General features: G+C 46.5%; 2 protein-coding genes across 3 annotated transcripts in view; one reads left to right on the top strand and one right to left on the bottom strand.

The window, feature by feature from the left end:
* Window positions 1-26347, top strand: part of LOC115799318 (NACHT, LRR and PYD domains-containing protein 12-like) — a 652446-nt gene that overhangs the window by 524449 nt on the left and 101650 nt on the right. The gene's annotated exons all lie outside the window — the stretch shown is intronic.
* On the bottom strand, window positions 5443-25426 carry inhbaa (inhibin subunit beta Aa). 2 transcript variants are annotated; one of them, XM_030756447.1, is made up of 3 exons: window positions 25299-25426; window positions 24072-24892; window positions 5443-9566 (listed from the first exon to the last, which is right to left on the bottom strand). In XM_030756447.1, the coding sequence occupies exons 2-3, from the start codon at window positions 24613-24615 to the stop codon at window positions 8746-8748; spliced, it is 1365 nt and encodes a 454-aa protein (XP_030612307.1). In that variant the 5' UTR covers window positions 24616-24892; window positions 25299-25426; the 3' UTR covers window positions 5443-8745. The 2 variants fall into 2 exon arrangements, with proteins under 2 accessions (XP_030612307.1, XP_030612306.1); XM_030756446.1 differs by lacking the exon at window positions 25299-25426 and having other exon boundaries at window positions 24072-25292.

Below are 26347 nucleotides of genomic sequence, written 5' to 3'. Positions count from 1 at the left end.
AGAGTTCATCACCCTAACTATCATGTAATTGCTTCTGGATTCAGGAAAGAAACTGTCACAGCAGATCCCCTCACCTTCAGGAATTTGTTTTTCCCACGCAGGACCGACAGATTCCCGTTATCCGGACGCCTCAGGGGAAATGACTTTGCCGTCACACCCTGTGTACTGTAAGCTGACTGTGGCCGGCCCACCTTTCACAGCGCTGCTATCACACACAGGGAAACACAGTCATTTGTGATAATTGGCCTCAGTGATTTTTTCCCGTGCAAATCGTCCATGTCTGTAATTTGTCAAGAAAAACTTCCGAGTGAAATTACCCAGAGAGCTTTCATTAGTCAGATCATCCCTCTCCAGGATCCTCTTCACTACGTGCTTCATCAGTGCTGTCAGTGATTCATCATAACAGCCACTTTCCAGAGTTAATGACCAACAGTTTTTATGGTATAATGGTTCTAACGAGGCCTTTGGACAGAGAGCAGAACAGCCGGGTAATGACTCGTTTTCAGCTAAGTACAATTATTACTTAAATGAGGCCGATTATATCATCTGCAGCTGATTAACATTAATTAAAGATACTGGCTGAAGTGCTCTCTGTGCGCGGGTGTCTGTAACTAAAGGCCAGTCAGTTAAAATCATCTCCTCAAAATACTCAACACCAAGTTTCTCACAGGATCACGTCACCCCCCCGAGACAGCCGGCGCTCGACCACGACGGCGGCCCCGCTGGCAGGGAAACACCCTGCCGCGGTCTGCCGGAGCCTCTGATCTCCACTCAGGAATCTTTGCAGCTATTCCTGTGAGGACCGGCAGTGACTGCTCACTTCCTAAAATATTCAGCTTCACCCTAAACCATGACACGTCTGTGCTTCACCTAAACCCCGAAATGTCCTCACAGAGGATCTGCTGCAAACTCAGAGCAGGAGGAGCAGGAGGAGGCGCAGCTTTGAAGTGCTGCTGCTGAGGCTTCAGCTGCAAGTCATTTCACTGTCCTCCTGTCATTATGCCACACACACACACACACACACACACACACACACACACACACACACACACACACACACACACACACACACACACACACACACACACACACAGCGGTGTGACCCAGCCTAAACTTCATCTTAAACCAGGAGCCTCATTTCTAACCTGACCTAAAGATTTTTCTTTGAGTTTTTAAAGATGTCGAGCATAAAAAAAAAGAGTTCAGGCTCTGAAATCGACTTGTTTGTATTTGAAGATCAAGAACTTCTTGGTCTGGTTTAAGCAGATGATTCCAGTAGATGCTGGAAAACCGTTCGACTGAGGGTTCAGGTTAAAAATGCCTTTTCACACCAGGAACGCCGCACAGTGATGAGCTGGGAATGACAGCCTCATGCCATCAATGCCACATCCCACCACGAGGCCTCATTCAGACTTGCTGAATCTTTGCAGAGCTGACCTACGTAAGGGGACGACGTCATTGCTGCATTTATGCTGGTGCATCATGGGTTAATCACCGCGTGGTCGTGTTTTCATTGTTTTCCTCTTCTTTGTTCAATCCTTCATGTCCAGGCTGATCTCCCTTTGCTGACATTTGATTATTATTCCTCATATTGAGATGATGATTGTTATTCTCTCACTGATAAATTCAAAACCTGCTGTGAAAAGTAGCCGGAAATGCACGAGAGGAACCGACAGTGCTGATCAGGCCAATCACAATCATGATAGCTGCATGAACATAACCTGTAGTTACAGTTCTCAGGGGGCGTGTCAGTTGAGGTCATAGGTTACTGTGTAGGGTTCAGAGGGGAGCTATAAACCCACAGTAAGCATAGATCCCTCAAACCCTCTCCATCCAGAGGAGGGAATCAGACGGGAAACCGTGATCACCGGATCAGTCCGGCATGTGTGTTGGACTGATAATAAAGCCGCACACTCGGCTGGTGCAGCAGATGAGGTTAGGGGGTCTCATCTTTAAATTGAATCATTTACCTGACGAGTCCCCGCAGTGCTGCTACGTGAACACATTGATGTCCCCACAGCATGACAAAAACAAGTACGCGCACACACTTTCCCCCCTCATCTTTAAAATCATTACATTTTGTTTGTGTCTCTTCACAACAGCACACACACAAACCTCACTCCATTACCTCATCAATGCAACTGCTCATGAGACAACACACTTGGTTACACTGTGTTTTGCTGCTGGTTGTTGGGGTTTCCTGGTGTGTCCTGGTGGTCGAAGCCACAGCACACTTGGTGCTGCCGTTTGAAGGCAGCCAGGAGCTGCAGGCGGATTCTGATTGGATGAGGCCGGCTCTCTGACGGCAACAGCCATTTGGCCTTTGTGAGTCACTTGTGTGGAAAACAGAAGTTTGTGACAGTAAAATCTAAATATATAAGTTCACAGTAGATCACAGAGGCTGATGCCGCTCGAGAACAGCAGTTAAATATAAATGTACAAAGTGCCATCAAAGAGTTTTCAACTAAAGGTTCAGACCTCTCTCTCTGTGCTCTGATTTCACTGTGGGCCTGTGGCAGTGGGCTGCAGCTCAGCTGCAGGGGGACAGGCATCAGGTGAGTGGATGAACACACCTGCAGTGGATCTGTTAGCATCTGTGACCCAGAGACAGACGGCCAGAGAGGTGTGAGAGTCACCAGGCAAATCTCACAGAGACTGAAACAAAGTGCAATGACTGCTGAAACAGTCGGGAGGTCCCAGAGGTCTGCTGTCCTGAGACCACCTGAACTGTGGAGCGTGCCATCTTTCTGAACAGGAAAGTTAAGTTGACAGTCACAGTGGACACAGAAAAACCCTCAAACTCGTCGGGAATTTCCCTTTGTGTCCCTCCTCGGCTCTCCTGTGACCTCACTGTGGAGAGGTGACTCAGTTTGACAACCGCTGGACTTCATTAATGAGCCGAGCAAACCAAAAAGTTCCTAAAGAGTCCCACAGGAAGCTGTGCTGTGAATGATCCGAGCCTCTGAGGTAAGGGAGCGTTTGGTACAGCTCGTGATGTTTGCAGGCCGGGACACCAGCAGAAACACCTGCTGCAGGTGTTAAAGGTCAAAACCAAATCTAGGAGTAAATCTTTCACTCTGTTTATGTTCTGTGATGATTCATGTCTTTCCACTTGCTGAGGAAATTTTATTGTCTGTGTTTTCAGGTCAGTAGCACGTGCAGAGCAAACATTCAGGCTTTCAGCAGCTTTAACATTTAACAGGTCAGAGGAGGGCTTCAGGTGACCTCTTGACCTCTCTAATCCTGGATCACAGCTTTAGTACAGCCTGCATTTCTTCCTCTCTGTGAGGAAATGAATTCCTGCTGCATCTCCTCCTCATGCACGCATCCCCGACCCTGAAGGCTGTTCTTCCTCTGAAGCTGGGAAAGCTCCGCGGGAGTTTCATTTTAACACTGTACGCTCGTCAGCGTGATCGGAAACCTGTCACTGCTCCACAATGACATATTTAAAAGGACCATTCACAGCAAATCATGTGTTGTAGTGCTGTTTACACCTCCAAACAGTGTTACTGTGAGTCTGCTTTAGAGATACACCGATCAGGCATTTCATTATAACCACTGACTGGGGGCTGGATGACACACATCAATTAGTTAAACTGCAGGAATGTCTTAAAGACATTAAGGCCTGGATGACCTCTAATTTCCTGCTTCTAATTTCAGATAAAACTGAAATTCTTGTTCTCGGCCCCACAAATCTTAGAAACATGGTGTCTAACCAGATACTTACTCTGGATGGCATTACTTTGGCCTCCAGTAACACTGTGAGAAATCTTGGAGTCATTTTTGACCAGGATATGTCCTTCAATGCACATATTAAACAAATATGTAGGACCGCTTTTTTGCATTTGTGCAATATTTCTAAAATTAGAAACATCCTTTCTCAGAGTGATGCTGAAAAGCTAATTCATGCATTTATTTCTTCTAGGCTGGACTATTGTAATTCTTTATTATCAGGCTGTCCTAAAAGCTCCCTGAAAAGCCTTCAACTGATCCAAAATGCTGCAGCTAGAGTACTGACAGGGACTAGAAAGAGAGAGCAGATTTCTCCCATATTGGCTTCTCTTCATTGGCTTCCTGTTAAATCTAGAATAGAATTTAAAATCCTTCTCCTCACATACAAGGTCTTGTAGCCTGCTGGCTTACTTGTGGTTCCTCGGATACTTAAGAGTAGAATGGGAGGCAGAGCCTTCAGCTTTCAGGCGCCTCTTCTGTGGAACCAGCTTCCAGCTTGGATTCAGGAGACAGACACCCTCTCTATTTTTAAGATTAGGCTTAAAACTTTCCTTTATGATCAAGCTTACAGTTAGGGCTGGATCAGGTGACCCTGAATGAAGAAACATCCACACAGATGGGTCCTGCCATCCATGTGGATGTTGCTCTGACACATACCACCTACCTCAGCAGTGTTGAGGACCACACGCTTTCATTAAAACTGTATTCCCTGATGGCTGTGGTCTCTTTCAGCAGGATAACTCACCCTGCCACAAAACAAAGATGGTTCAGGTTTGACAAACACAACAATGAATATGAGGTGTTGGCTTGGCCTCCAAGTTCCCCAGATCTCAGTCAAATGGAGCATCTGTGGGATGTGCTGGACAAGCAATTCTGATCCATGGAGGCTCCACCTCACAGCTACAAGACTTAAAGAATCTATTGCTAACATCTCGGTGCAGCTACCTCAGCACATCTTCACGCTGGAGTCCATACCTCGATGGGTCAGGGCTGCAAAAAGGGGACCAACACAACATGAGGCAGATGGTCATGAGAACCATTGGTGTTTGAGCTGTAGACTCATCCATCATCTTTCAGTACGATGGAGTTAAATGCTTTGAACTTGCCCTGTGAAACACCCAAAAATGCATCTGAAAAGCACCTCCAGAGTTTCATTCACTGTGAGGTGCACATTAAACAGGGGCTGTGTGACTCAGGAGGTCTGTCTCCTCAGGTTGTGGCCTGATCTTCAGGCTCCCTCAGTCTGCATGTCATGCAGAACTAGATCCTCGATGCATCCAGCAGTGTGTGCAGAGCAGACAGAAGAAAGCACTGTGGGGATTGTAGTCTGAAAATAGCTTTGGGTACAAATATTTGAAACAGTGGGCCGTTCTACTCAGCAGGCTCAGAAACAAGTGGGTGGCTCTCAGAGTATTCAGAGTCACTGTGGGCAATCTTATTTCATTAGCGGCCCTCATGGCACACGGTGACCCACAGGGCTCAGTCTTTGGACCTATTTTGCTTTGTTTTTATCTGCTCCCACTTGTGCATGTATTCTGTAATTCGACACTACTGCCATGCAGCTGCATGTCTCGTTTAGTCGCCTGCTGCCATTAAGGACTGGATGAGTGTTGATTTCTTACAGCTGAGTTAAATTTCTGAAATGAGCAGCCTGTGAGGAACAGAAACGATGACTCGTGACTCTCGTGTACATCCTTTAAACTTTAATGGTGAAGCAGAAAAACAAAAAATACTGTAAAATAAATTAGATTAGAAAAATGCCACAAGCACATTTGATTTGTACAACAAAGCAATGCAACATACTGGAATCTGGATTTCCATATATACAGAATAAAAAATAGACTTTTTATTCTTTGTCCACTTTGTTCAGTGTCAGTATTTTTTTTTTAATCTCAATAAAAAGAACAGAATCTGAACAAATACAACCACTTCTTTTTTTTAATTATTTTTTTCCACTTTTTGCTTCTTTTTGAGTTTTTTCTGCACTGACATTTTGTTTGTGTCCATGTACACACAGGACCAACTCTGAGTTCGTCCCACAAAGTCCAGAAGAACGAGAAGAGGCTCCGCCCTCCTCAGAAACCACGACAACAAAAAAAATCCAAAAAGTAAAAACATGTAACTTCATCAAAAAAACACCAAAACTTTTGGTGAACAAATCGACAATACTGACAGGAACACACACGACGCAGAAACAGCCGGAGTCTGATTGGACAGCGTTTGTTTTCTCCCAAATTTAGCGGCTGTGGATTGTCTTTCTGCAGTTCAGAACAATGAGAGAGTAAAGCATTATGGGAAGTGGAGTTCTTGATGTGCAGCGAGAGGATGAAAACAACAGCTGAGAACTCAAAGACAAACTTTTGTTTCAAAATGACCAAAAAATCCAAACAGAAACATAAATTAAACATCAGTCATCCACAAAATTACTTCAGGAATCATTTCTGTATTTTTCTATGAAATCCACATGAATCAGGTCATAAATTCATTTCTTTTCATTTACTAAACAAACAAATGCACAAACTCGACTCTTTGGTCTCCTGAAGCAAACTAAACATTAAATATCCAACATTAATTTCACCATTAGATCCAAATCAGTTGTGGATTTTATAATTAATATGAAAAGTCCCATTTAATGTATTCAAAGTGCATTGTTAAATTATTTTTTTAATAATTAATATTCATATTAGTCCTGTTTTTTCTGCAGTCAGTTATGCAGAGATTTGCCTTATGCTAATGGAAGGGAGAACAATTTTATATAAAGTCTCATATTAATCATCTACCATTAACTAAAAAATTGTTTTCATTTCCAGCGCCTCTGTGGAAAACGCTCTTAATGCTGCTTTAATAAACGAATAAAGGCCGCTTTTGTTTGCGCTCGTTGAGAAAGAAGAGCTGTAAATGCTAATGCTGTAAACATTCACCGCAGAGTGAGCATAGACGGGGTCGCTGCAGCCCCCCCCCCCCCTTATAATTGCAGTAAGTGTGTGACCAGCGCTTCTTCCACCTCATCAGAACTCAAAGCTTCTGAGCAGGCGGATCGGAGGTTCCTGCTGTGATTAGCTCATGTAGGTAATTAGCTCGATACAAACATATTAAAATATATTTGCTAACTGGCTGGGTAGCACAGCTGTGTAACAGACACATGTAGGTTTATCCAATCAGAAGCCTCCACAGCTGAATTGTCATAACCAGCAGTTCCTCTAATGGCCAGAAAGCTGCAAATGTAAGACATCGTTTCCTGGTGATGCTTAGTGTATTAAAACAAATTGAAGCACAGATTTAAAGAAATATTAAAATGTGGGCTCATTCTGCTTTTCCTTATTTCCTGTCACATCTGTTCATGTGAAACATGGTTACTGTTTCTATTGATGAGCTCAGCACATTTACTGTAATCCCAAAGCTCAGGCTGCTCTACACACTCAGTTTATCACAGTTTTTTCTACTCTTCAATCTGTATGATGTCATAGAGTGGGATGTCGCTAACATGGCCGCCCACATGCTGTTAAAACCTTCATTTTGCGTGGGGCAGCCAATCAGAAGCAAGTTGAAATGAATGGGGAGGGGGTTAAAACAGCTTGTTTCACAGAGGATGGGACGAGGGGCTGCACTGAGATAAAGAAGGATTATTTTTGAACTGCCACTCATGCAAAGCTGCTGTCACAGAGTCCAAGAATAAAACTGTGGAGCTGGAAATAAGCAGAATAGATCCACTTTAAATCAGACAGATTTTCCATCGAGGAAGAGGGCTGATGAGTAAATGATTGTGTCATCAGCATAGTAATGAATAAACTTGACAATAACCAATAAACCTCCACTATTACTCTGGAATAAGAAGCGAGAGCTGGAAATGAGCAGGGCCACAGCTCACTGAGACACTTTCCACCAACAGAAATTAAACCAAAAGGGATGCAGCGTTGCTGCTAAAATCTGGCTTTTATTGTGAAACAGCATTAAGACCAACATCCTGAAATCAAATGTACATTCTAATGTGAGCCAGCCGCCTGTCCACATACTTTTGGCCAAATCAGGTTCTCTGGCAGTGAGCGTTAAACACCAGCTCCAGGCTTCAGGAACCAGGAAGTGACACAACTGGTGACACATTCCAGGTTGTCTCTTAAGATTTGTGGGGATCAAACCTGTGACCTTCGCTCCCCTCCAGTCTGTCCTTTCTGTCTGTGACTAATCTGAACACGGGTCGCTATAGTGCAAAAAATAAAAACGTTTGTAACGCTTCTTTAAGAAAGAGACATAATAACACAATATATTATTAACAATAATAATATTAATATACTTACTGACAATAATAATTATAACATAAAGAAGTGTTTGGTTCCAGCAGCCGGGCCAACTTGTTTCTTTCAAGTATCTCTCAACACACACACACACATGCACGCATGCACACACACACACACACACACGCACACACACACACATACACACTCACACACACACCACAAATGAATACTTCCAAATAAAATACAAAAGAGTCTTCTTCTTTCTTCTTCCAACATTTTGAAAAAGTAAACATTTGGGAAACCAACAAACAGAAACAAATAAAATACAATAAGGTTGGAATACGTGAAACAAGTTGCATAGTTTTGAGATTTTTTTCTTCTTTTGTTGTTCGTAATTTTTTTCAGGCACCTCATCTCTCCAAAGTCGGACTGGTTGAGTGGTGCTTGAACATCTCAGCCACATAAATAAGCCTCGCTCCCTCCGTTTGTAACAAAAATATATTAGAGATTCTTTTTTTTCTTTTCATTTCTTTTTTTGAAAGTGCCGTGGAGACTCTCTCTGAGTTCTGCTGGACGAGAAGAGTTTTAACCCCAGAGGGCGACCTCGAAGGATGGACGGAGGCAACAGATGGAACGCAGTAGATAAAAGTGACGTGATGATCGGAAAGTCATCCTCCTCCCCTCCCTCTCTGGGTTCAGAGGTCCTCCTCCTCCTCCTCCTCCTCCTCCTCTCATATCCTCTCCAGTCCAGTTTGTCCGGTTCGGTTCAGCTTTGTGTTTATGAGCAGCCGCACTCCTCCACGATCATGTTCTGGACGTCCTTCTTGATGATCTTCTGCTCCTCATTGTAGTACAGCATGGACATGGCTCGTAGCCGGGTGGGCACGCAGCACGACTTCACGTTCTGGAAGGGGCTGTAGCCCCTCATGCGGTAGTGGCTGATGACCGTGGAGTGGAAGGACAGCGTGGACCCGGTGATGCTCGCCACGTGGGAGGGGCACTCGCCCTCGCAGTAGTTAGCGTGATAACCGCGTGGTGCGATTATCCAGTCGTTCCAGCCAATGTCTTTGAAGTCAACGTAGAACTGCCGTTTGCAGCAGACACGCACCTTCCCGTCACATTCCAGCCCACGCTTCCTGCGCCGCTGCGAGTCGCTGCCATCCCCCTGCCGGACCACAGCCATGAGGAAAGGCCGGTGGGATTGCTCCCGCTGGTTACTGCGCTGCAACGTCTCAGAGCTTCCTGAGACGAGGACGATCGTGGCGCCGGTCTCGGCGCAGAGCGGGCAGGAAACCCTGAGGCTCAGGGTTGAGCTCGTGGTGCTCTGGAGCAGCGCCTGCACAGCCCCCGACACCGGGAAGGTGTGCCAGCCGCTGCGACGCGTGTCCACCGTCTTCTCCGCCAGGAGGATGTCGTCCTGCGGCAGAGACGAATGTCCGCTGGAAGGGTGGTGTTGCTGGAAGAGGCGGATGGTGACTTTGGCTCTGCTGCGGTTGGTCTTGGCCAAACGGAGGAAGAGCCAGACGTTCGCCTGTTCCACCAGAGACAGATCACCTCCTTCTTTAGAGAGGACGAAGTTCACCGTGCCGGGAGCCTCACCTGAGACAGATGGAGACAAATGGTTAGAAAATGTCCAAATGACATTCAGACCAACAGCATTCAAACAGCAAACACACAGAAAGCTTTGTGTTAACGTCTGGCGTTGTGTGACCCAGCCATCAACCCCAACCTTCCTATACCGAGTTACTCTGTAAGTCAGGTGACTTATGGCTTGTTTATAGTTTATCAGAAACCTCCAGCAGAGGGCGCCGTCACCTTCCTGAGTTTCCTGAAAGGACTGACTCACACAGCCATCAGCAGGTACTGATTTTAACACATTTTACAGCATGTCAGCAGAGACACGAGTGAGTTCAGTCTGACACACACTCATGATTGTGGGTGTGTGTGTGTGTGTGAGCCACATGTGAGCTACACACAGCTGATTGGACTCTTCCTGCTGACTCGGCAGCAGCGGTCAGAGGTTTTGGAGTCAGGCGGCGTTTAAAGCAGCTAATGGTTCCCACCAGGAGCTCGGTGTCATTACTGCAGCCCAGGACGACTGGATTTACTGCAGCGTGTCTGAAAACAAATGAAGCGTTTTTCCTCTGCAGGTCACAGCCAGCGCAGCCGTTTGAAATGGAAGTGAGATATTGCATTTTCACGCAGCGGCTGCTGGCTTCCTCTGCAGATAGTTTTCTATGTAGGCGATCACAGTGTGGGGACGTTTTTTGGCTCGAACATTTAAGACTTTAGCAGGACCCTGGACACTGGATAAAGTTCTCATTTTATTTTGACTGCAGATTTTGAGTATAAACAAGAAAAAAGGAGTTCTGAAGGTCAGTTTCCAATCGTGGGGAGTAAAGAACAGAATAAAACATTCACATCGAGGAGCTGGAACCTCTGGGCAACAACAGAGTGCAGAGTTAGTGTGACCCACAGAGATGCAACACACATTAAAGCTCTGCAGGGATTCAATCCATTCTTACACACACACACACACACACAGTAACACTGTAGTTTATATTTCCTAGAAACCTCCAGACCAATAAGACCCAATTACCATCCGCCGGTGTTGCATAAGATCCTCGCTTCACCTTTGCCGCTCTCTCCCTGATGTCTCTCGCTCGTGGGTGTCCATACAGAAAATCAAAGTCACGATTTGGGAGTTTATGAATGTCAGCAGCAGCGACGCTCTGATAAACGGTGTGAATGGGCGGCTCGTGTGCGTATGTGGAGGCGGCCGGCACTTTAGCGAGTCCATTAACGCAGTTTAAGCGACAGTTCGGAGGCGATTGTCTCGCTTACATCATCATCAGCACTTCACAGAGATAAGGAAATAAAAGCCCCGTTCATTCATTGTTTCTTAGAATAGCGTGTGCAGCCTGAACTCCTGAAGCTCTCAAACACACACAGTGAACCTGTGAGAAAGTGTTAGGGACCAATCTGTCAGTCTGATGCTAAAGAAGAGGAGCGCCTGTGTTTTACTTCATGTGCAGAGACAAAAGTGCAGATTGCTCCCACATCCAGCTGAGCTGGGGCAGCTTTTAAAGAACCAGGGTCATGACTGAGACCTTTGAGTCGGGTTAGCTGCAGACTTTGCCCCTGCTTTCCGTGCTTTCTCTTCTTCTGATTCTATTTAAAGGGACGGTTCAGCCCAAAATCAGTTCTGTGCAGGGACAGTGTGAGGGAATGTGAAATGGTGACTTTTGTGTTAAAGTTTAAACCCAACAAGCTTTCGTGGACACGTTCACAGCTCTGGCTCCATGTTTGCAGCTTTAGACAGAAACTGGCCAATCAGAGCTGTTGCAGCCGCGTACAGTACGGTCACATCTGTCTGCAGAAACGATGGGAAACGAGTCGCGGTGCCTGTCCTTGATCTAATTTTGTTAGCTGTAAAATCAACTGTCATAAAAAAGCATCAAGTTTTCTTATCACGAGTGCAGAAGCAGCCAAAACATTCCTTCACTGTAATTTCTCAGGAAAAAGCTGCAACATGTGTGTGTGTGTGTGTGAAAGATAAATAAGTATCTTCTGCTGCACTGCAGTGTAGCCGTTCACATTAACCGAATATTTACTTTGCTACAGCTCCTGTGAGTTAAACTCAGCCATGACGGGTACGCTCCTCTGTAACATGCAGGCGGACGCTGTAAATAAGAAAAGCTGTTTGCAGTCTTAACAGGACACGATCAAAACCGATTTCTCTGAAAGCAAAAGAAGACTCAGTTCAGCAGAGCAGCCTCTTTGAACTGTTCGTGTATTTTCCAGTGAACTAATGTAAGAAAACAATCTGCCACATGTGTCACATGATCGTCCATCAGTGGGTGGAATGCTGAAGCTGGTCCAGATGCAGATTCAAAGCATAGTTGCTATTAAATCAAACAAATGTGCAGCTTCTGTGGTTCTTGGAGAGCTTTGGCTGTCAGAACAGAAACAGGAACAAGCTGGAAGATGAAGTCTGAATTAAGATTCAGTGACAGGAAAAAGGCCCCAAGAGCTTCAGGTGAGTGCAGGTGGACTTTAAACAGAGCTGTGAGGACATCTGGTTAACCTGCAGTAAATGACAGGAACAGCAGAGGAGGCGAGAAACAAGAAGTTCCAGCAGCTCATTCACACTCGGAGACAACAGGTTTGTGTTTCCTGGAGTGTGTCCGACCTCTGCGAGCCTTCAGCTCACAGCTCATCCCTCTCTGCCGGCCTCGCTCCGTAATCCCCCTCCATTTACACAAGACCAGCTCTGCAAACGCAAACACACAGCTCCAGAACTCATAAAACCCGATTCAGGGCCAGCTCAGCAGCGTGTGCGTGGAAACTCAAACACACACACACAGTTATCATGCAGTAAAGGTCAGTGTTTTCCTTTTGATTTACATAAACGCTCTTATCAGAATTAAGATAAAAATAAGGTGGAGCCCGACGATGCCAAGAATAGCTTCAGTTTCTGACAAAACTCACTTTAAGTCAACAACATCATTTAGGCCATTAAACACCAATTTAGACCAATTTAAGTCTAATTTAGATCCTAAAATACTGATTCTAGACCACCAAAACCCCATGCTCATCTTATTCAGACCATTTAATACCCACTTCAAACCAAATACAAAGTTTACACAGTCCACTCTAGACCATCAAAATCTGCCTTAATCCAGTGGAGACCATCAAACACCATCTCATATCTAATTTAAACCATCAAACATGCAGATTATTCCATTAATGACATCGTACACCATAAGATCCCGACTGTGCCCACTCTTCTGAAGCATCAGTGAGTACATGCCTGTGCAGTGCTTCGCAGCTCGTCGGCTCCAAGGGTTCTAACTCAGGTCCAATCTGACGCAGAAATCAGGAACAATAAACTGACATTTGAATCAAACAGCATTCCCTGACTCCTCCATCGGATCCTGCAGGCAGAATATTATGACTGTGATTTGATTTATTGGACGAAGCTAAACAGACTTCCTGCCAACACGCAACACAAACACTGTTTGGTATGTTGTTAAAAGGACAGCTGGTTTATTATAAATCTTATTAAATCCTCTCTAATCCCGTCTGTCACACACAGAGGGGAAGAGCTGGCCCGACAGTCCGCAGATTAACTCGTGCTGTTGGACACCTGAAAGTTCGGACTAACGTTCCCCAAAGGCTCAGAGCTATCTGAGGGTCACGGCTCTGACTTCATTGGATACATATTACTGACACCACAAACACAATGAATAGATCCAAATGAAATCCCATTAGAAAAACAATCAATTTAACGCTTTCTGGGAGCGCCGTGTAAGGAATAAACCTGTGAGGGAAGATTACGGCAACATTGGACCACCCAACGGGCAGCGCAGGCAGCTGCCTCTGTGAGGGAACCGCAACACTCAGTTTCAATTAGAAATGTCTCACAAGTAATTTTAGAGTTATTGTTAAATTGTGTTTTTTTGAGACAGGGGCCGTTTATCGATCAGGGTCACCTCGAGGGCCGGTGAGGCGTTTGTCCCAGAATTTATTCAGGAAATTAAATTAAACGCTTCAGAGACAAGAACGACCCTCAAAGGAAGAATTCAGGAGCCTCTGACATGTCTCACTGTAACACAGGTGTGATTACAGTGGCCTGCAGAGGAGGCGGAGCCTAACCTAAACCGCTAATTCTGGATTTGACTGTTGACATGTGTCACACACCCTCCTTCATCCTATCCCCCTCTGTTCTCCATGTTTACACACACACACACACACACACACACACACACACACACTGTCAGGTTAAAGGCATCACAGACTCTCTGTCTTCCTGCCCTGCTTTTTATTTAACCCTTTAAATGCAGACTCAGGCCCCGTCCTGATAACATCGTGATTTGTAGCGTGTTAACTGACCAACAGCTGCGGTGCCACAAGATAAAAAGCCAAATGATGCAAGTCACTGCAGTTCATCCCGAGGGGAGCAGGAATACCGAAACAAGTTGCTGCACAATCCTTGCAGCAGGTGGATCCTCAGAGGATTCCTCCTCTGAGGAGTGTGAACATTATCATGAAACCTTCTCACAGGTTACATGAGAGCCAACCAAAGGAACAGCTGGGACAGCACCAGAGTCAGCAGGGCGCCATAATCAGAGTTAGAGAAGCTCCCTCTGACCTGCAGCTGCTGATGACTAACTAAACCAAACTGCTTCACTCCAGAAGTAAAATATCCCGGAGTCATGGTCTGCTGATGAGACGTCCCCCCGGCTGGGTTTCAGGCACTAAATATGTATTAATCCGCTGCTGGAAATAGTTCCCAAAAACAGCCATATGTCGTGTTTGTCCACAGCGAGCGCAGTTTTAGGAACTTGTTTCAGAAACGAAGCTCTGTTCCTGCTAAGTCTCCAGTTTTCCATGAAAAGGCCGACAGCCCGCCCTTCCCTCTGTCCTCTCAGTTTACATTAGGAGGGCTGGGTGGGTGACAATCAGCCCTGGTGTTTACCTGCACCAGCTTAAACATGCTTCTATTTAAACATGCAGAGAAGGCTTTAGAGGAGCGGTGACTGAGGCTGCATGTCATGGAAAAGGTCCAGGATTAAAGAGCTGCAGCAGAGCCTTTCACATGTTTGTGGTTTGAAATTAGAAGCTCCCACAGGAGAAATTATAAAGGAATTAAACTTAAAACCTCCAATAAAGGCAAACGCTTTGTATAAAGATAGAATGAAGCATTTAAGGTGCTCCACGAAGAATAAAGTTAAGCTGTTAACTATGGACACATTTAAAGGATGTCTTTGTATTTAAGCTCCTGTAAATCTTCCTGAATCACTGACTTTAACAGCCTGATCAGAGCTTTGCTGTTTCATTTGCATGTTATGACAAATTTAAGCTGTTTGTCACGTGACGCCTCCAAATCCCTAAAAACCTGCTGCACTCCTGAAGGAGGCGCCTCAGGCGAACGGGTCTCACCGATGATGTGAACAGCGACAGCGTTCAGGTGAAAGGTGAACGCACGGCGAGCTCAAACAGGAAACCGAAAAACAGGAGGAGGCTTTAAAAATGTCGCCATCTGATGGGAGGAGGGACTCGCTCAGCGTCAGCCGAAGGGTGGAACGAGAGCAAAAACATACCGTTTTAATAAAAACTTTATGTTTGGGTGGATCAAAGCTGAAGAGGCGTGGAGGATGAGAGAGGAACAGGATCCAAAGAAGATGATGTCATGGTCACATTAAATCCACACCAAACACAGCAGAAGATGTCATTAGTGGATTATCCCGTCAGCTGAATGAAGAACAGATTGTCAGTGCCTCACCTGCACTGCAGGACGTTTCTCACTGGGTTCTGGTTTGCAGAGCAAACAGGGATCATCCACCGCTCGGGGAATTAAATTAAGAAAAAATGCCATTCTTCCAAGAAAGAGCCCAGAAATCCAGTTTTTATTATTCAAGCTTTTCAAATGCATTTGATGTCATATGAGACTAAACAGCATCTGAGTTTAGAGCTGCAATAAATATTCCGTTAGTCAGCTGAAAGAAGATGGTTTGGGAACTGCAGGGCAGCTGAGACGCGCTGGTTTGATATTTTCTCATTCTCAGGTCACATGAAAGCTGCTGACGTCCCCCTTTAGCATCAGGGCTGCCAGGCACTGGGTTAGGGTGATAGTGAGACGGTCACAGCACCATCTCACTGTAAAGAACCCCTTACAGTGTACACTGGGTACTGTTGCGAAGGGGCGACTGTAACCCAAACTCTGATCTTTGCCTAAACCCAACTAAGAGGTCGGGCCTAAATTAAAGGCTGCTCAAACAAAGTGCTAAACACAAGCCTCCCAAAGACAAACGGAAAAGCTGCTCCACCTCAAAGAGGACCGTCCAATAAAGCAAAGGACACCAGCAAACGAGGCAGGTTAACGAGGCTCCCACGGGAGAAATTACAAGGTTCTGGAAAATCGCACAAGGACGTATTTTCAATCTATTCTGACAGGTCACTTAATCAAAAGAAAACAAATGTCTTTCTAATCAAACAGAGTTTGTGTGTTTTATTGTATAGTGTAGTGTTTGTTGGACTGTATTGTAAATTAAACATCTTTGTCTTGTGGACCATCAGTTGGACATTTTAAATTGTTAGCTCGAGTTCTGGGAGGGCCACAGTCACTGCCTGTGCTGCCTGAATGAAATCATATCTAAAACCTGCATCGTGTTTACCAGCTGCATGGCAGGTTTACAGTCTCTGAGGGACAGTCGAGGACACCTGCCCCCTGCAGTAACCAACTACAGCTGAGATCTGTGTGTAATAACCAATCACAGCTGCCATCAGCGGCCCGAAGGCGCTCACACTGCATGCAAAGACACAATTGCAGGCCACACGACACAAACAAACACATGTGAGTTCCTGTTGTTGGCTGCAGGTCCTCGGCTCGGTTCATTCCTTCGTTTCTGTTTCCTTTTACTTTGCATTTGCATGCTCTCGCTTTATTGCTGAAGCTGAAGCTCTGGCTCTTGTTATAGACTTTCCAGTTCATATTAAGGAAGTTTGTCTAATAACAGGACACAGCAGAGTCACACGAGGGTGGTCAGTGTGGACGGATGGATGTATAAAGCCAAAGAGTAAAGCTGCTGGTGCATGCCATGCATGTCCTTTGGTGTTGGAGTATGGACACACCAGCCACAGGAACTGGATGCTAAGGTAAAGCTAGCATTTTGAGGCAGTACAGGTGGAGGTGGAGTAAGTTACAAACCTGTGCATGCAGGGTTTGGGTCAGGCACTCAGAACAGGTCAGCTAGCTTTAGGAAAAGATCCTCATTCAGGTAGAGAAATACCCTCATGACATTTAAATGTGGCTGGGAGCCACAGACCACTCCCATCCCTCAATGCCAAGGCTTTGACACAATTGCAGAATTTGATTCCCAGGAATGAGAACAAGCTGGAAAAGCTCAAGACTTCATATCACAACATCACTGGAGCTCCTGAAACCAAAATGTGAACATCTGATCCTGGTATCTTAATGTGGGAGTTTACAGGAAGTGCGTATCAGGCAGGTATTTGTTGTTTCCCAACAAACATGGTGGACCAGGTGAGGTTAAAGTTAACCCTCAGTGAGGGGGAAGCACTAAAGCAGCAGGTGGGAATATGCAGCAGCAGATTTCCCTGATTCCACCTAAACCACGAATCCACAACCTGATCAAAACCAGGACCGGGGCTCGGGGTAAGAACCGGGACAGTACGTCTCTGGAGGTAAACTGTGGTGAAGTGAAGTTGGAAAGACAAAGCTGTTGTGTTTGTTTTCCATCCAGTAGTCGTGTGTTGCACTGAGCATCATCTGTGGTACTTTTATTGCTGCTGCGAGGCGACGTTGGAGGGACAATAAAGTGAAATGAAAGTAGCAGAAACGTTTCAGATGTGGCTGCCGGAGCTGTGACAGACTCAGTTTGTTTGTTAATTTGCTAAAACTGTCCCATCACGTGCATCAGCTCTTACTACCAAATAAAAGTAAAACGATTCCAGCAGTTTCAAACTCAGAGACAATGAGAACACGGAGAAGGCCGTCCCAACATTAAACCAGCCTCATCTGCTCTGTTTTCCTCATCCAGTCATCTTTTTGTTGTTTTAACAAACTGCTTTTGTGGCCTGGTTTTCATTTTCAGTCTCGAAGGCAGATTTCTCTCCAGGGACGATAAAAATTTGAGCTAACTTCAAGTTGAAGTGCCATCTTGTAGCTGTGTCTGTCTGTCAGTCTGAGTTCCCAGGCCAGTTTATTTATAAAGAGAGCAGATAAGCAGTCCAGTGTGACAGTCAAATGTTCCCGTCTCCAAATACCAACATGCCAACGAGACCACAGTTCAGAAACTCGGAGGAATCCAAGTTTCTGTCGCACCAAAAGAAAAATCCGTGTCTGAGGAGTTTTTTAACGTGACCGTCCACCAGAGCCCTGCTGCTGCTCAGCTTTGACATCATCAGGCACTCAGGACGTCCTGCTCGTGAAGCCCTTTGCACCTGAGGCAGCAGCAGCTCACGAGGGTTTTACATCGACTTTAAAAAGCAGTCCTGTATCTGTCCTCTGTGAGTCTGTCGTGTAAAACCGGGGTCATTAAAGTAAAAGCCATATGCACACATTTTATTTCAATGGAACAGCACGCGATGTGTGAGCTCGGATAGAAACGACTTTTAAGGAATTTCAAGGATGTTGTTTGGACCTTACGGAGAACTAATTAACAGGTATCTGTATCTATGGATGCACACGGATAACCAACCCCAGCTCAACACTCTCATCCAATCATGGGCACTTCTGAATCCACAAAAGCATCCGGAACAGTAATGTGGAGCCTTCAGACGGCTCAAAGAAAGGTGAGTTATCCCTGTGGCATCTGTCATGGCTGAAGCTGTTAATGTTCAGAGCCTCCTCTCACTCCGGGTTCACGCGTGATAAATTCACAGATTAAACTGCTTTAAGGACAAACTTTGGCTGGACTCAAGCAACAAAAGATGAAGATAAACCAGTGAAACAGAAGCTGCAGCTGTTTTTTATCCGTGTGTCTCTTTATCGCTGCAGGAAAAGTCTTATCAGAATCATTAATGTAACAACTTCCCTGTAACGTCACAACACATTAACAACATTTAGGAATGATTCGGCTCTCTCCTGCAGCGCATTCACACTGGGAGCCTCCCAGTGCAGCCAGTGTCGCTCTGAAACTCGTGTTTGTGGTAAATATGAACCTGACTGTTTCTGTGTGCAGTTCATTCAGGGACAGCCGCTGAGGCTCAGATAGATTCCTCCTCTCTTTCCTCCCCCCCGTCCTCCCTCTCTGTCTAAGCTCGCTGCCTCCTCGTCCTCCCCGATTCCTCCCAATGGAGCGACACAGCAGAGAGAGGACAAACACAGAGACGTCTCACTCTCATTTTTTTCTTACTGCAGACACCAACTCACTTTCTTCTAATCACTTCATTTATGGCGTTAGAGACCATGAGCCGCCTCATGTTTTTATGATGAGATTTTTGAAAGTTTTGGTGTTACCATCTAATCAGCTGGTCTGGGGGGGGGGGGGGGGGGGGGGGGGGGGGGGGGGGTCAATTTTGGGGGGGGCTTCCAGGGTTGGAAGCAGATATCTGGACTTCCTTTTCCATTCGTCCTGGTTTCTGGAAGCAGATCTTTTTTGGAAAAAAAAAACTGCATTTCAGCAAATGTGACCACTCTGTTGTTCTCCACATTTATTGTTTAGCTGCATGCAAACACAGCTGGCCAGAAACTGGACAACAAGGAGAAACCAAACAGTCTTTGGTACCTGAAAGTTTTTGGTCCACAAACATCCACACGGAAGTTCACTAGAACTAGAGAAGCTGTAAGGCAGCTGGAGGATGAGGTGGAGCTGTTGGGGGCGATTTCATTAGGTGGAGAAAAAAACTCCTGTTTGAGTGTTTAGAAACTCCTCGAGGGTTAGAACCATGGATTAGTTCTTAGAGAGTGCTTTTCTACTCTGTCTGAGCACTCATACAACATGTTTACATTTACCCCACTCACACCAGCACTGCATGATTAACTAAGCTAAGTGCATTTATTATCTAACACACTCCAACGCTAGTGTCGGAGAGCAACTTGGGGTTCAGTATCTTGTCCAAGGACACTTTGGCACACAGCCTGGAGCAGCCAGGAATCAAACTGCCAACCTTCCGATCAGTAGGAGACCTGCTCTACCTCCTGAGCTACAGCCACCCTGAGGGGCTGGTTTTCTTTTAGCCTGATGCTAAAAAGCAGAGAGCATTACTTTGTGAATAAAGTCTCATACGTGAGTTTTGGTGTGGCAGTTTTTCTATGTGGGTGTTCCAAAAATCACCATAACCATCCACCGGGGATGGGAAGGAGTTATCACGTCTCCATCCATACCCATACTTGTGCATTCCCGTGTGGATCTGCACTGTCTTCTGGTTCTTTTCAGGCGGTTTGTGTGTCTCTGCTCAGCGGGTCTGGACACAATCTGTAGTTGTTTACTATCGAGTGATTCATCTCCGCAGACGCAGAGCATCTCTGACGGCCGGTCACACATCAAAGCAGAGCCAAACGATGCGGTGGGACGACGACAACAACGGCCTCAAACCAGCAGCGGCCTCACGGCCTCACCGGCACGACTGTAAACACGCCATTAACACGCTAACGCCACGTCACGCTAAAAACGTGATGGACAGGCAGGGAGGGAGAGTCAGGAGGAACGATCATCAGGAGCAGACAAGGAGAAGATGAAACGATGGAGTGAAAATAACACAAAGAAAGAATAAACAGAGAAGAATAAGATGGAAAAAAAGAGTTATTGCCAAGAAAAGATGAGAGAAGAAGGAAAGGGATCAAAAGAGAAGATGTGGGAAGAGAAAAATGGGAGTGAGAGAAAGGAAAACAGAGCAAGGAAACATGTTAATTGTAGTTTATTTTCATATCTTACAGATGTTTTTGTCGTATCAGCTGCTTTTATTCACTGTTTCCTCTCAGTTGTTGGAGGTCAGTGAACCTGAACCTGAGCTCATCTCACGGATGCTAGTTTGAATCCCCAGACAGAGGCAGCCACCAGAATAGATCAACAATGACCGGTTTATTCTGTCTGCCAAAGGAGCGAAGGGTAGATCGAGGTTAGAGGGAGCAGCAGAGAGCGAGAGGGGGAGATGAAAGTGACTGAGGAATGTCGCTAATGATGTGTTCAATTAAGTTCAATTAGCCTAATTGTCCTCTGTGTGTGGGGAGAGGAGGGGGGAAGATAAACAGGGATGGAGGAGAGGAATTTCAACAGAACGGGCTTATGGAAAGAAAAGGGCGGACAGATGGATATTGTGCCGGAGCTGCTAAACGGAGGTTGACACTTGGTCTCCGCCAAGAATCCGGTTGTCCCTCTGCTTCTCTGCTTGCCATCTCCGTCGCCCAAAATAATTACCGAGGTCCCTGAATGGCTCGGTTATTTCTAACAAAGCACAGGACTGGCAGGGTGAAAAGTATTCTCATGCCGGGTCAAGTAACATCTTAGAAAAACAAAGTTTTATCAGCTCTGAGGAAAGTGGCGAGGTCCTGTCTTCCTCCTTTAGCCCGTAGAGCACCTCGAGGCTTAAAATAAAGACGGGTACTGGACAAGTCCAAAACTAAAGGTGAAACTGAAACTAAACATTTAAGCATTCCCAAAATTATATGAGTGTTTTCACTTTAACAGAAGAAAGTGAGGTCATGTACCAAACAGACCCGTGGCTTTCAAGTCTTTCCCAAACTACTTCCTGACAGTTTGTGGTTGTAGGATGTTGGAAAACTGCGATCATTTTACTGTATGATCAGTTTCATCCTATATCTGGGCCAATATGGTGATGGAGCGACCTACTGACAAACACCAAAAACACCTGTTTGCTTTGTGAGCCTTATGACCGAAAACCCAGAGAGGGAGGAGGCCGGGGCGGGTGGATGGGTGGGCTGAAGCTGCTGTCTGTCTCCTGCAGTCAGTCCGCTCTGCTTTGTTTTCATCCAAACTCTCAGCTTCAATTTCAGCCGCAGCGCTGTCACATCAGGGCTACGGGGTTCATTCCTGTAACGGTCTTCCAAGGAAAGAGCGTCACCCTGCCGCACATCCGGCAAGAACTGCGTCACATGATGTCACATGACTCTGACTTCACTTTGAAAATGTTTCAGTCAATAAAAAACAAATAGCAGACTAAATAGTGCACAGTAGGTTGGCATAGAGGGGAATGTAGCTTCATCTTCTCTGCGGTGACATATAAAGGGAAATGAAATAACCAATCACACGCTGAGAGTTTACAGCAGCTGTTTTCACACTGTTGATGCTGATAAATCTGCCATCCATCCATCCATCCATCCATCCATCCATCCATCTATCCATCCATCCTCTTACTCCAGTTCACGGTCACCGGGGGGCCGGAGCCTATCCCAGCTGCCACAGAGAGGCATAAATCTATCAATGTAGCACTTTATTTGTAACACACTTTAAAAACAGCAACAGGGCTGACCAAAGTGCTGTGCAATAACACCAAACATAAAAGACAAACACACATGAGGCAGAAAATTGTCGGTGGTGCTAAAAACATGTGAACAGTGGACTGGTGAGTATTTAATGATTCACTGATCAAACTTTTTGGGACTTTAAGTGGACGGTCTGGAGCGTCTGGTGGGTCCTTTGTGATTTCATTTGTGAAGAAGGTTCAAAGTGAGCTTTTCTTAAATCGGTGTTTTCTGCCTGTAATCTAAAGAAGCAGCCTTTGGTACTGTTAGATTTCAGCAAGGCCGTTCGATTGCCTTGAACGGAGCTACAGCTGCTGGCAGCCAACAAGGTCCGGCAGTCAGAGGAGCATAATGCAGCCTGAGAGGCCAAACCCCGGGCCATAAATCTGAGTCTGAGGAGAATCAGTGTACACTCAAACAGGCCTGGAGGAAAGTGGCTCTGAAATGTGGTTGTAATGCATAATGAGGTTTAGCTGTGCTCCACAGTGAAGAAGCTGTAGATGGCTGAGCAGAAAAACTAAAGCAGAGGTTTGGGCTGCTGGGTCTTCGGCCCACCCGTGGATCTCTGTTTATTTGCGGCACATTTCGATTTTTATTTAAACATCAGCGATGTGCCGAACGAAAGCGGAACAGCCTCAGAAACGTTCTGGAGCTGAAGCAACTTTAGGGAACGTGATTGGCTGTTTCTAACTCTGCAAACGACATCAAATTCTGTGTTTTCCTTTCAATAAAAGCTGCTCTTCTCCGCCTGTTTGCACAGATCCACTTCATAAAAATCTTTTCCATCTGCTGTTCCAGACTCTCGCCTACAGAAACTCAAACAGAAAATCCAGAGGAGGAAGAAGAAGACGTCACAGTCCCGCCCACACTGCTCGACTGACAGGTGAGCTGCTGGAATCAGAAAGGACTGCAGCTCCGACTGACTGCAGGATTTCGGGGCTGTCGCAGCGGCTCGCTGAGCTCATACAGGTGAGCTGATGTGATTATTCGGTGCTACGGTAAACCTGGACTGAGCTGATCTGAAGGGAATTTTCAGAGATGCCTGAAAGGAGGAAAACTGACTGCTCATCACTCCTGAACTCTGATTTAAGAGTTTGGAGGAACATCCATCAGTCTGGAAGCTGACGGGATGCTGGTGGACTAAAACACACACTGTTTAACAGACAGGAAAAAAACTGGAGTTACGAGGTTTTCCCAGGACACAGTCATATGGTTTCAGCCACTTTGCCCACGGGAAACCTCACAACCGTGAGCGCTGCGACCCACAGCGACCCGTCAGTGACCCGGATTTAAAGGCACTGAAAGCATGTAGAAAACGGGCAAAGTGGGACCTGCAGCAGGTCTGAGGGTCAAAGGTGACAGCGCAGAGGAAGAACGCAGTTAACACCTGACCTCACTCTACCCCCCCCCCCCCCCCCCACACACACACACACACGCTCTCAAGCTCTGTCGCTACCGATTGTCAGAGAAGAATTCAGCACACTTACTGCTTTAAGAGAAACACACACAGGCAGAGACACACACACACACACACACACAAGCAGAGACACACACACACACCCACACACAAGCAGAGACACACACACACACACGCACACGTACACACAGGCAGAGACACACACACACACAGGCAGAGACACACACACAGGCAGAGACACACACGCACAGGCAGAGACACACACACACCGGCAGAGACACACAAACACACACACGGGCAGAGACACACAAACACACACACGGGCAGAGACACACAAACACACACACGGGCAGAGACACACAAGTGTCTGACTTTAAGGAGATAATGAGGTATTCTCTGAAAACAGCAGGGGGTGATTACAGCTGTGTGTGTGTGTGTGTGTGTGTGTGTTGGAGGGGAGTGGAGGACTTCAACTGAATGACTACGCAGGTGGAATTAAGCAGGTGGGGACACACACACACACACACACACACACACACACACACACACACACACACACACAGAGTGTTTGTGTTCAGCAAGCTGATTTCCGACACAGCTGGTTTTTCTTTTACACACACACACATAAAACTGTAACACATGCAATTTGAGCTTCAACTCAGCTACGTTGCACACAGACACACACACACACACACACACACACACACACTGTCTTCTGTGTCAGGGTTACACTCACCAGGCTCGGCGAAGGTGATGATTTCTGTCGTCTCCTGTGCATCGCTGCCGTCTCCCGCCGCTGATGCTGCCGCCCCTCCCCCTCCTCCTCCTCTTCCCCGGCTTCCCCTCCCTCTCACCTCCTCCTCCCCCTCGATCTGCACGCTGCCGTCCTCCGCCACTCGCCCCACGTGGAGCTTGCGCAGGGCGTTGAGGAGCGCGGCGCGCGGCACGGGCCGGGTGATGTTGGGTCGGGCCTGGAGGTGCAGCATGTTGAGGATGTGCCTCTTCACTGCCTCCACCACATCCTGCTGAGCCGCGTCCTCTTCATCTTGGTCGTGCCCCGCCATGGCATCCCCCGCCGCGACCCCTTCGTTCCTCCGCATCCTGGCCAGGGCACAGGAGGGGCAGTGGGAGCTGGAGGCGACGTCCGGCAGCGGCTGGCGGTGTGGATGGACGGTCAGGGAAAGCGGCTGGAGCCTGGACGCCGGGTCCGAGGTGGAGCCGCAGCTCTGCACCTGGACCAGGAGCAGGAGGGTCCAGCTGAGCAGGGGTAACACTGACATGACGGCAGCAGACACCTGATTGGTTGCCGGGCTAGATTTGGTGATGCTGTTGGATGCTCGAATGGTGCCGGAGGAGCTCAAGAAGAGTTGAGTTTTGGAGAAAAGTGAAGAAAAATTGAGTCCTGGATGAAGAAAGAAGAGTCTTGTGTTTAAAATTCACCTTCCTCCTTCCTCTGCCTTTTCTCTCTCTCTGCTGTCTTTGTCTTTCTTTGCTCTCTCTCACGTTCTCTCCTCAGAAGTTTGGAAGCTGCAAAGTTCAGCTCAGCTCACAGTCCACCTGCGAAACGGAGGGAAAAAAAGCTGTAAAGAAACGAGAGAGAGAGAGAGGAGGACACAAAAAAAAGAGAAAAAACACACAACGCCGAGAGAGAAAATGAGTAATCCTTATCTTTTTTGTCAGGGACAGATGGCTGAAAAATGTGGAGGCGTCACAAGAAAGAAAGAAAGAAAAAGAAAAAACAACAAAATAAGAAAAAGGAGAAAAAGAAAAAACTCTCAGATGTGATGAATGGATGATGAAAAATCAGAGAAGGAAAAAGTCTGGTGCAGGAAGATCCTGTTCCCGGGGTGAAGTCGCTGCAGAGTGTGTGTGCATGTGTGTGTGTGTGTGTGTGTGTGTGTGTGTCAGAGAGGCAGTTTGACTAAGTTATCCCAGAAGAAGGGAGTTCCTCTCTCTCCTTTACCTCTTTTCCTCTTTCTCTCTCTCTCTGTGTTGAATGCCTTCCCTCGCTCACCAGTTGAATGGTTTTAGCGGAGTGGGCTGGACTCTCTCTCCTCGCGCTCCTCTTTCTTTCCCTCCCTCTGCTTCTCTCTCCTCTCTCTCGCCCTGGCAGCCTCGTACCATAATTATATCTTTCTCCTTCCCTCCCTCCTCCCTCTCTCTCCTTCTCTCCAGTCTCCTCCCATCTTCCTCTGTGACTCATAGCACTCTAACTTTTACCTTCTCCCTCCCTCTCTCTCCCTCTGTATTTGGCTGTTAATGGAGCAAAGCTGGTATTCCTTTGTCCCTCCCTCCCCTCCTCCCACGGTCGGCTGTGAATGAGTTACATGTCGAGGGGAAAATTCTTGGATGAAGTGGATTTCTCCTATGACTCTCCTGTCCATCTGTTATCTGTTTGAATGTCTGTCAGTCAGTCTGTCTGTCTGACACTCTGCATGAGTTGCTCTTCAGCTACAGTCAACATGGCATCACGGTTCATGACTGTGCGTCTCGTCTTGTGGCCGGCAGAACGGCAGGGATCCCTTCACCCAAAGGCAAATGTATGGTCAGGGTATCCGGAGGGTGGTGGGCTTCCCCTCTGCATCCTTATGATAGTCGTGACACTGATGGTGGTGGTAGGGGGTCTGCAGGCTTAAACGTCAAGGCTTGAGAGTCTCACACAAAGCAACAACTGCACTGGCAAGTTTCAATCACAGGGTGGCAACAAGGGCCATGTTGGGAATGCTGTAAAAGTCCAAGGGGAAAGCTGTGAGGATCTACACAAAACCGAGTTTAGTTTCTGCTGGGGTGGAGTCGGTCAGAGGACGGATAGGAAGGCACGCCGTGTGAAAGACAAGAAAATAACCACATTAGTTTGTTTTCAGTGGTTTTGGAGGGGGGGGTTTGTGATTTGGGGGGGGGTCCAGCTAAGTTTGGAGATTTTGGAGGGAATGCCTATTTTCCAAGAGTTCTAACAAGAACCTAAGAGGTCTCTGATGTGATTTTGATAGGAACTAAAGGGTTCTTAGAAAG

Source organism: Archocentrus centrarchus, chromosome 20 (assembly GCF_007364275.1).
Source record: "Archocentrus centrarchus isolate MPI-CPG fArcCen1 chromosome 20, fArcCen1, whole genome shotgun sequence".
NCBI classification, from domain to species: Eukaryota; Metazoa; Chordata; class Actinopteri; order Cichliformes; family Cichlidae; genus Archocentrus; species Archocentrus centrarchus.
This window is presented reverse-complemented; position numbering and strand designations above follow the sequence as displayed.

Coding starts and splice junctions, on each gene's coding strand:
- inhbaa (XM_030756447.1), bottom strand. CDS start 24,615: ATGTCAGTGTTACCCCTGCTCAGCTGGACCCTCCTGCTCCTGGTCCAG. Junction 9,567..24,071: donor CATCACCTTCGCCGAGCCTG/GTGAGTGTAACC, acceptor CATCTGTCTCAG/GTGAGGCTCCCGGCACGGTG.